This window comes from Rhopalosiphum maidis, chromosome 1 (genome assembly GCF_003676215.2).
Source record: "Rhopalosiphum maidis isolate BTI-1 chromosome 1, ASM367621v3, whole genome shotgun sequence".
Lineage (NCBI taxonomy): Eukaryota > Metazoa > Arthropoda > Insecta > Hemiptera > Aphididae > Rhopalosiphum > Rhopalosiphum maidis.
In genome coordinates, this window is record NC_040877.1 from 22326032 (window position 1) to 22338425 (window position 12394).

General features: G+C 26.6%; 1 protein-coding gene across 2 annotated transcripts in view; it reads right to left on the reverse strand.

Moving 5' to 3' along the window:
* The window catches only part of LOC113556066 (zinc transporter ZIP11), a 60859-nt gene extending 52125 nt beyond the window's left edge, over window positions 1-8734 (reverse strand). Inside the window, exons 1-4 of one of the 2 annotated variants that reach the window (XM_026960803.1) lie at window positions 8412-8734; window positions 8065-8302; window positions 7679-7774; window positions 6923-7139 (exon numbers count right to left, since the gene is read on the reverse strand). In XM_026960803.1, the coding sequence (XP_026816604.1) occupies window positions 6923-7139; window positions 7679-7774; window positions 8065-8302; window positions 8412-8519 (659 nt within the window). In that variant the 5' untranslated portion in view covers window positions 8520-8734. The remainder of the gene's footprint in view (window positions 1-6922; window positions 7140-7678; window positions 7775-8064; window positions 8303-8411) is intronic. The other variant, XM_026960795.1, reaches the window with a different exon arrangement.
* Between the last annotated feature and the right edge of the window lie 3660 nt (window positions 8735-12394).

Consider the following 12394-nt stretch of genomic DNA (forward strand, 5'->3'; position numbering starts at 1 on the left):
ACTGCACCTGGCCACATTAAGTCACCGTCGACCTGGATATTCTAATAAGACAAAATACGACTCACTAATAACAATACACCATAAATTTTACTGCGTTCACAATCATAATAATATAGAATGAGAAAGAGCGAAAGATATTGTAGAAAAAAAAGAGGATGAAATTGGCGAGGAGGGGATATACTAGTACATATGTATATAAAATATCATAAAGGCATAAAGAGGAGGGAACCGGTATACGGCGTGATTGCTAACATTCCTGGCAGCTAGACATCGTCGCTACCGCTATCCAGCTTATACTGCTTTCCGAGAACCTAGCCATATGTATACATGACACAAGGGGCTACTTGTAGGTTTCCTGCAAAACTCTTTAAGTCATATATTTAAAAACAATTAAAGAGTTTAAATAGTCATAAATTATCGGTGGATTGTGTAATAATAAAAATAGGAACATTTAAAGTACTACAACTATTTACTTTTTTCTAACTTATAGCTAGTATTGAAAATCAGTTCTTCCATGGAGGTTCCCTGTAATATTGTGGCATAACCAATAAAAATATTAAATTAAATTACAATCTAACAATTAAGGATTTATATATTTAAAAAATATAATACGAATAAATCTATGTTCAATGTTCATAAAAAGAAATATTCGTATATTATATGGATAGATACTGTATACACAGTATACGTATACGTATTGATAAATGTACTTAATATTTGTACAATAAAATAACATTTAAAATTAAAAAAATATGAATAAAATATTATAATAATGTTAGAATTGTAGGTATTTATTATCCATTGAAATGAATATGGTTCCTACATTTCGAAATAAGAAGTGTTCGCTGTTTAACTATTAATAGAATCACTCTGTATTATTTTTCCATAACATAGTAAGTCATATCGAAATATATTTATTATAACTTAAGGGTCGAAAAAAGCTATTATACTACGTCTAGTGGTGTTATTAACTTACTTAATAATTTATAAATATAGTATAAACATATACTGCTAGAATTTTTTTCATAAATTAACATATAATGCATAATGAAGAAAAATAAATAATAAATTAATAACTATAAAATATTGAGAGTTAAGATGATATCGTACTCACATATTACGTATTTACGTTATCCATGTTTAACACAAGTGTAATATTGTAAATCTATACGTACCAACTTCTTACTAGTTTTTTTATAGTTAATATGTATTAGAGCAATTATTTGCTTATAATCGAATTTGTAGAAGAGAATATTAACTGAGCTCAATCGAAATGTGTATACGAGTTATAAATAATAAAATAATTAATTTTTTTCAAATTCATAAAATTCATTTAAAAAAAAAATTTTTAAAAAACTTCACTTAAGCGCAATTTATAATTTATAAATTCCCCTATAAATTCGATAATGAGTTGGTAGCGATCTAATATTAAATATCAATACATATAAATGGTAGTAACTATAATAAGGATCCGATACGTAAATTAGCTATGTAATTCATATGTAAACATTATTGTGAACCAATATCATATGGATACGACGTATTTTCAATATTAAATTTTTCGAAGTAAAAATATACCAATTAAATTAAAATTATGATTCTAAAGTAATAAATATATAATAATATACATATTTCTATGGGTTATCATCATGTATAATTTGTTTTTGAATGAACTGAAAGAAATGAATGAATAAAAATGAATACAAATTTATTTTATTTTAAGAAAAATATAACAATAGTAACAATTTGCAAAAAAAAGGCAGACACTAAAAAGTTAAAGAAACTAGTAAATTGTTTTAATTTTGCTGTGTTGAACATTCCAACATCACAGTGTATCATCCATATTAATTATTCATTTTTTTTTATACGATTTGGAGAAAGCAGAACAGACAAAAGGAACTGTACGCGGCAGTTAATAAAAGGAAGAAAATGGTGGTCAAAAACGTGATGAAATGAGGTATGAATCGGCATTCCAAGCATAGCTAAGTACGTACCATACACACTCATTCTTACACATATATATTCATACTTATATATTTATTTTTATTTATATATATACAAATTTATATTATATGTATATGCACACTCACGTATATACACATATGTACAAAACCTCGCATAATGGATCTTAGTCGGGTCATATGATAGGGAGAAGGTAGATGGAGGGGATACCTTGGGTACTATAGGTGCACCTGCTGGCGCTCTGACAAAACGCCAATAAACCTGTTTTGCCTTTTTAATGTTTCAGACAATCACGTATGAATAATGAAAAAAATGCTTTTTAACTTTATATGCAATTCTGTAGACTAAGAAATATTTGAATGGGTTAACAGAATGAGTGGTTCATTTTTTTTTACGATTTTTGATCTCTGAGAATTGTATCATTGAATGAACATACTGCGAAGAATGTTGTGCCTCATCATAATACGAACAAAGACAATTTTAAACGTATAATCGTATATTAAGTTAAGTAAAAAAAAGATAGTTGAATACTTCCTAATAGCTACAATGCTACATTAAGAATTAATAATACATATAAACAAAATATTAGGACCGTGGTATTTTTCAATTACTAATCTATAGAAATGATTATAATGATTATATTATTATGTTTTACTGCTTATTGGTTACGAATCAAAAACTAAACATTATTATTTTAGTTAAAAGCTTATCACTTTAATATTATGTATTTTATAAGAATTAATAAAATAATTTATAGCAAACATTGAAACGTGAGAAAATAAACAACTATAATCGCAGATTGTATTATTTGGAACATGGGTAAATTTATGTTGGACATGATTAAACGTTGGGGGAATATTGAGACATCCCTTTTTCCAAGAACAGACCACCCGCATATATATATACCTTTAATATGTATCATAAATTTAAATCCCTCCCACTGTGTTACACATTATAAATCTAAATGCTACAACAAAAATAATAATCATTGGTTTTGATTATCACCAAAAGAAATTCTTGGAATCGTTATTTCTCCTATTGATTATACGGACACAGCATGTTGTAGAATCTACAATGTAGATTTTATTGAGAAATAATGTTAAAAGATGTAAAATAATAACATATTACAATATGTTAACGAGTACAATTGTGTCACTTTATAGGTGTGTTAAATTTGAATTAATTGATCATTGTATACAAAAATCAATTATATACGGAAAGTAATTTTTAGGATTTTTATAAATTTTATAAAAATTTTATCTACACATATAAAAAAATATTGTGTCTATAGATTTTCTTTAAATTAAAAAATTAACAACTTATAAGGAGTTATTATGTACTACATTTTTAAGCATTTCTATCCAGCAAATGTTTAAACATTTATAAAAAAAACTAAAAAATTAAAAAATTTTCATACCTACAAATAGCATAAAATAGTCAAAAATGAAGTCTCCCCTGTAAGTAATGCTTACCAATCCATATGTTCAAAGTTACAACACTGCGAATCTTAAAATGGAAGTACGAAACGAAACAGCAAAAGCACGACGGCCAAACGTCTCGGGACTTCCTGGCCATGTCGGCAAAAACAGCCCCTTTTAAGGGCTACCCACAATATTGATTGGATAAAAATTTTAAGTTATACATCATACTATATTTTCAATATTTTGTAAATTTATTGATTATTTAAATTACTTAAGTTGATATTAAAATTATTAATATATAACAGTCTACATTTAATTTGTATTACACATAATTTTTAAAGTATAATATTAGGTATATGCTCAAAAACTGTTTTATTATTAGGTAAAATTTATTGTCTGTGTTATACAAAGTTGAAAGGTTTAAAATAATAAGTTTATTTCACCGTTTTATAAAACTAAATATTCATTTACAACAACAAAAGTTAAGTGAGTATAGTAAAACTTGTGTTTTTGTTTAAGGGTTAGGTTTAGGTAAATTTTTTATATAAATATAGTGTATACTTGTTAAAAAAATGACCCCATTTTTTAATTAAAATCTAACTGGCCTGCCTATAACATATTCCAGGCCTGAAATGTTATCCCAGTCCGCCCCTGAAAGTGGGTAGTATTTCACTTTGCACAACAATAATATTTTCAGTCGTTTATTTTTCATTCGAAGTTTACAATTTTATCGCTAGGAGATGTACCTTACATTAAAATTGTTCACCTTTATGTGCCGAATCTGATCGTATATATGCAGTAACATCATTATTTTATTTTCAACAATAAAGACTATGAAAAACTAATTTGTGCCAATTTTGGTATAATATGCAGAAAGGGGTTTTTAGATTTAAATGGTAATGTTTTTTATAACTTTCGATAAACACAATCTCTATATAGATACGATGGAACCCGATTAAATCAGTCGTTTTTTAACACATATGTGTAATGGGTATATTTTATCACTATGATAAAATAAAAATTGCCCACATAAACCGGATCGAATGCCCATATTATGCGGTTTTTTTTTTAATTTTGTTAATATACATTTGTATTGCAGGAACCAGACAATTTTGTCCAAATTAACCAACCCCAAAGTATAAGAATATTTTATATTGATATAATAATAATAATAATAATTGCATCAATAAACATTAAAACATATATTTGATTCTAAAGTTATTTTAGTTACAATTGTCTTCCTCGGATTATTGATTGTGCATCGAAATTTGTCTATAATTATATCAAAATTTGGTTCAAGTTTTTTTCTATATGTAATAAAGCCAAATCCTTTTGCTTTTCTTGGCCAATACTATTTCAAGTATAAGTTTTAAGACGGCATAACGATGAAAATGAACAGAGCGATCGTCTGATGAAGCTGAACTCATAGGAATAAATTGATAAAAAAAATTTGTAATTAAAGAACCTTTACATAAACCATAGTATTGGTATCTATAAGCCATGAACACTATGTATATATATATTATAGATGTGTTCTAAAAATTTTAAATATTTATGTCATCTTACCACGGTTTTAAAATGTATGCCACAAAAGAAATATTAATATACTATTGTATTTAGCTGTATATGTGTAGCAAATTAACATAATATTAGGTACGATTATGCTATGCACCTCAGAATAGCCTGCAATTAACCAATAATATAATTCAGTTCATGGGAGCAATACCCCCACTAATTTTTGGTCGTGGGGGCAGTTGCTCCCATACGCCCCCGCCAAGTTACGCCTATGCCTGCTATAATTTTAGTCTAGCAATAACGGTTTGAATGTCTGAATCAAAGCAAAATGTAATAAATTTTTCAAATTTTTGATATTCAATAAAAAAAATAAATAATAAATATACAAATACATTGAATCAAAAACTATTTATCAACAATTACAAAATACATATTATTTGCTACTTTAATGACAAATGATTTAAAAACACACCATTATCAAATGATCCAGTTGTTTTGGTATTTCCATCCATGACAAAACCTATGATCATTTCCTCTCAAACTCTGTTAAATTTTTTCCATACTCCTTGTTTTTGAGTACGCCTTACCAAGATTTTTTAGTTATTACATCTTTGATCCCTCTTTCCTAAGCCAATTTTTCTTTAATCTCATTTATCTCTTAGCTTCCTGAGTTAGATTGTTATTTATTTTTAATTATTATTGAATTGTATTAATTTTTCTTAATTCTTCATACTTAAATTTTAATTAATGATTTTTATTTTTTTTAATATAAGAACTTAAAAATGTGTAACATTTACATTAAAAACATTAACTGTCTAAAAAATTAAAGTTAAAAATATTGGTTGCACTCGTACACTTCACGTTTGTTTCCTTAAAGGCCACAATTTAGCTAGGTATTGCTAAAAATTACCTACTTCAGTAAAATTTTACTAATACATGAAAACTAAACAAGCTACAATTTACATTAAAAGTGTTTAAGAGACACAACTTACAACTTATTTTTTATTCAGCTTAACAGATTAAGTAACTATATTGATTCACAAAAAATTAATACTGTACTAATATCTTAAAATATTATAGTATCATTTTATATTGAAATAAAAACTAATCAAGAAATTGACCTTTGTATGACTCATTTATTCAAATTATAATAATCAGATAGTATAATTAATTATACGTGTATATTAACTTTAAATCAAGAGATCATTGTGAAATGAGAATACAATTCTACTTTACAATTTAGTGTTTATACTACAGAATCAATTAAAACTGGGATATACTAATTTTAGCTTTAAAATATCGGTTTGAACTTAGTATTAATATGTGTTAATATTCATATTATTTTCTATAGCAATAAAAAACATTCATAATACTTGTTCTAGCATAGAATATAACTATGTTTAATGCTTTTATATGACCATCACGTCAATAGTTACGTTTAGTAAAAACAAAATGTTTTTTTAAATAAATACAGTACATTTTACATGTATCTAATTTTTCATGTATATACAATGTATGAAATGAATATAATAAATAGTTGCTAAATAATCAATGATAAGAATCTAGAGTCTAATATTGAAAAAATTATAATTAAAGATTATTATTCATGTCTAAAACAAAATAATGATATATTAGACCAGCAGTTTTAAAACTATTTGTTCACAGATTTACAAAAATAAAAAAATATTGAATTGCACCTACCTTGAATAAATAAAATAATATTTTGTATCAGTGTATAGTGTTACATTAGTATAGTGTATATATTATGAAAATTCACTTTAGACCTCCCTTGAGACTTTGGAGGCGCACCTCATAGTTTAATAGTTTGATAACCACTACAGTAGACATTAGTTTAAATTCTTGTTATATATTTATGAACTTAAATGTCATTGTTTTAAACCATTTGACTTACTTACTTCATTAATTTTATCTTTTGTCCAACAAATGATAAATTTAATGCAACAGTATTAAGTTTTAGACAAAAAATATTCGTTTATAATATTGTAGTATGTAAGCTCACTTACCTAGCACTATTAAATGTGGAAGAAGGCGATGAATCAACGGCTCCAAATGCTATACCAACAGCCAAACCCTCAGGGATATTATGCACAGTGATAGCAATTATGAGTAATAATATACGTTTCCAACTACATGCTTTCACATCACTATCACATTCTATTTCAGTATATTCTGGAGGAGGATGTGTAGATTTATAGCATCGTTGCCGTGCATCTGAAATCTCTATAAATAAAACAAACAATTTTTTAAGACATAAATATAAAATATGATAAATTGGTAACATAGACACAATTGGATGTAAAATATATCATAATACTAAATAAGTGTTTAAATTTTTAAGCTATGAAGTTGTTTATTCCAAATTTAAATTAATGACAAAAACTATTCAAAAATATTTGATTTAATTAGAAAATATTATTGAATAAATATAACACATAATACATTGGGCATACATTTTTTATACAATTTAAGTTTTTTTAAATTAGAATTAAAATTTTATGAGAAAAATGTATCAATATTTATTCTAATTTTAATTCCTGTGAAGGTGTTAACATAGACAATTGTTTATTGTTAATTGTTTACTTTAAAATGATTTGTTTTTTAATCAAGATAAAATAAATATTCAGTAAATATACACAATTAGTTTCATAAATGTATAACAATGTAAAATATTTTTAAATTTAAAAACACCTAGTTAGTATTTAAACATGAAATAAATTATTTTTGTTTTTAGTAAACAATTATTTAATTACAATTTTTACCATCTGTTATTCCAATTGATTGTTGGTTATTTTTATAATAAGTATTCTGTGTATCAGAATCACATTTAAACTTCTTTTTTGAACACTGATTTGCTTCTAACAATAAAAAAAAAGGAAAAATATATTAATTATGTGAAACAAAGTACCACATGAATTACAAATATTATACAGTACCTTACAATTAAATATACTTATTAATAAGTTAGTATAATATAAAGTGACAATGAATACTTTTATAATATCAGAGGTATTATTACAGGAAATCCACTTGTTAAATATTAATATTTAGTAAATTATTTTTAATTATATGTAGTAGTTAAATATAGCAAATGTTCAGTTTCAGTGTACACTTTAGACATAATATATAAATATGAATATATATTTACCTGGTATTAAAATATTAAGTACGTCCATTTCATACAATGATATGAATAAGTCTGATAAATACACAAAAAATGCACCAAATACAAAACCAACAAGCGCTGGTATAAATGAAAACTGTCCATCATTTCCATAGGTACTGTCTTGTCCAGCGAGTTCAATTGCTGGTGCCAACAGCGACCAATATGACGCAGCTATCATCACACCACTTGAAAATCCCAAGCTCCCATCCAGTAACTTCCTCTGAAATAGTCACAAATTAGTCATTAATCAAAAATTTAAAACTATATTCTACATGTAAAGTTGCAGTATTAAGGGAAAAATGTACAAAAAGTTAAGAACCCATATTTACTTGTGTACCACTGAATACTAGGATTAAACTGGACCCGACTGCCGTTAAGCCCCATGTGAACAAAGTGCCAAATAGTGTTTGTACAACAGGGCTGAAGTTTTGTAGCATGATGATTGATGGATATTTCCAAATTATGGACTGCCGGTTGGAAACCTTCCTGATGACGAAATGCGTCGAAATCGTCTCAAGGTCTCAACTCATCAGAATCAAAATATCTGATGGTGTCGGCGAAACTTACACTTGTAAAACGTATTTAATCGTACTTTTGTCGGGAAAAAAACACTCCATGTTTGTGTGTTTACAAAATATAAAATAAATATAATATACCTGCTAGTCTGCGATTAATTTGATAATCTAAGGCACTATCTAGTGGCGCAAGCTACAACAATCATCAGTCAGGCGTTGAACCACAGATATTGTGATATTGATATGTTTAATAAAAGATAATAATATTCAATATTGTAGTGTTCAAAGTTTTTTTAAATAGGTTTTTTTAAGTACATTTATCATTAATGATTGTTTTTTTTAATATTTTAGGAGTATTAAACATTTTTAATATATCAAGACAAAAATGTTTATATGATACATACATAATTAGTAATTACACATTACAATAGTAATACAATACTTCAATACTAGTAATACTTCAAATACATATGAAATGTTAGTCAGTATTATGGATTAATACAATAGTCATTAATATATTATATAAATAATAATTTAAAAATTCACTATTTTATGATGACGTATTGACGTCAAACGACAAACACTAATAATGTAAATTGTAATTAAGGTGGATCCACTTTGATTGTAATGTAGCTAATGTGGATCGACCTTATACCTTAAGGTCTATGAGATCTACTTAACATACATTTATTATTCCATAAGCTAACGGTGGGTTTCCACTGCACACGTTCACGTGCACATGCATACAAATCCTTCTCTTAAATTGGTTAGTTGGTTGGTATATAATGATAAGCTTTTGATATAGCAGTATTTACTGTTTACTAGTAAAGTTGTTCCTAGTGTTCCTACTTTCCTAGTTATAATATTATAATATATCATGATCAAATCAACTATGTTCACGTTCGTGCTAAAACCAAACCATAAATCTAAATAGTATAAGCGTATCTTGGGTCAAATGGGCCACAGTGGCACAGTATATTTTTAAAACGATTCATTCATCGATTGATAAACACAGATAAAAATAATAAGTTTCATATATATATATATATATATGTGTAAGGCCGTAACCTGAAATAAATTTCGGGAAGGGTTTTAAGCTAAAAAATTGTTTTTCAATTTTATTATAATACTGTATAGATTATTTTACTACCACATAATAAAACACGAAAAAATTTCGGGGCGTCCACCCTACCTATAAGGTACCCACCCAACTACTGGTTACCTTATAGCCAATAATAGCTGTGTCCTGTGTGGAAGTGAGAGCGATATTATATATAAATGGTTGACGACGAATAATTTCTTGTTTTCTTTCTACGCCTCAAGTTAGGTTAAACTTACTGTCATAAGTATTTATTTTTAATAGATAGATAAAATAAAAAAAAAGATATTAATAGTATAACAATAATACCTGTTTGGGTAGAACTGCATAAGAATTAGTTACATTATGGATAAAAATATATGAGCATTACATTCACAAAAAAAATAGCTTTTACTTTCATTTTTTATTTTTAAATGAAATATACAATCTATACAATTAAGCACAATAAGTATATTTGAAATTAGAATAAAAAAAACATAATTAGTGTTGCGTGAATAAGGAGTCACCCACTAGTAGCACTTAACTTGTAATTTAGGTTATGGGATTATTAAGAAAAAAATATTAAATTAAATATATTATTTATATTTTTAATATTAAATCCTAGCTTAAAGATTATACATATACATATTTTAGTTGAATAATATTTCATAATGACTTAAAAACTAATCTTATTATAATATAAAATATAAAATAATAATCATTTTATTTGTACAAAAATAAAATTTACAAATATGCATGTTTGATGATTGATAAGGTACAAGCATCCTAATTAAATAATATGTGTGTACAAAGATAATTAAATTAAAAGAGCGATATTAAGGGACCGCTACACCATAGACGTATAAATGTATAATATTAAACGTCTATGCGCTACACCAACATTTCTATAAGAGAATTATTGATTGTAAACTTATAAGTGTAATTGCTTCAGCATATAATTTCTTGAGGCTAAGCGTGATCTTCGGGAACTTTGTCAAACGGAACCTTTTGGGAAAGTTTTAGTTTTTTTTTCTGTTGGAACATATAAAAATTCCTTGTTAATAACAGACGATTTGAGCTATTTAAGTGACGGACAGTACTTAAAATTAGCAGTACGAGTACCGGAATATAAAGCGCATTTAGGTGGTTGTTCGCGTGGCTTAATGCACTAAAGGTGAGATGATCCTGGCCACATTTGATGCAGCGAAGAGTATGTTTCTATTATATGTATATATATATATATATATATATATATATGTACAGACGTGTGCTCATATAATTGGCACTGCTTAAATTGTGGCCTATGGGTAAAATCGGTTTCGTCAAATTAAAAATGTTCCTATTAAATTTGTCGTTTTCAATCTTAATTACTGAAATATTGCTTAATAGTGTAAAGATACATCGATAAATTGTTGGTCCTATTTATAATATTTTCAACACTATCAATAGAGAAACGCAGTTTCTCAAGGGACTACTCAATCTCTTTCAAGGAGGTGGAATGATGAAGGTAGCGAATGAAAAAACAAACGCTAAAATTAGACGCAAATGACAGAGTGCAAATGTGCAGAAAGATAATTCAGTATCAAATAATTTAAAATTTGCAAATGATATTAGGAACGTATTTGTAGGAAGATAAGGACGATAAGGTGAACCCATTTGTTCGTATGATACGGATAATTGATAAGATTACTATTTGGGTATTTTGTATAAAAATAGGTGACTTACGAGTATCCCACATTTAATGACGGTTCTGTCGACGATATAGAGTTAACCGTGACTTTATCTTGGATAGAAGGCGATCATAATCCGTAGGTGGGCTGAAAACTTCGGTTAGTCAGGCGACATGCCGACATCCCTCCGAGAGCAAAGCATATCCGTTTGCTAAGATGAACGATTTAGATTTTTTTATCGGCAACTTTGGGAGACGACGGTGAATTTAGGTTTCTTTTTGATAGTGCATAGTGTTCTTTTCGAGGCATATTCGGTTTATAAATTGATATAGACACTCTAGTTTTAATGAGCTATTATACGATAATAACGTTGTGATAACGCTAACAAGCACGATGCATGCATATGTACGCTGCGACAGTCAACAAAGCACTGGAATCTTGTTTTAAAATTTTAAAAATGTTGACCCAGTAAATAGTTTTTGTCAACATTCATAAAAATAATTATTAATTTTTCATGCCTAACTCAAAATTAATTAAAAATTTGAAATGAAAATGATAATATAAGCAGCATTTAGTGAAAAAGTCAAGTATTTAGTTATTATTATTTGAAATACAATAAAATATTAAAAATTGTTGAGAAATAATAACTAGATGTAAAAATATTAATTTTAATATTTATATTATCGAATATCGTAAAAATTCTTCATAATTTCAAATTCTCATAGAAAATTTATTTGTCTTTCAGTGAAATTTTTTTCATATATTGGTTGAAAAACTTAACATGGTATTTAATTTTCAAACCTCGGTATAAAAAGAAAATTTTTATGAATTTTTAACAACAAAATAATTTATTAGTTTTCGCAATTTTTAAGGATAGTAATTTGTCAAAATTCTAACTTTAAATGCTTATTCAAAAAAAAAATATTAAAGACTTATGAGGGGCAGCTTTAAACTACAATTTTAGTCATTTCTACCAAGATAATAATTTTTAATCATTTATAACAAAAAAAAAAAAAATAAGATTTTGTAGAAAATTCCCGTTTTACATT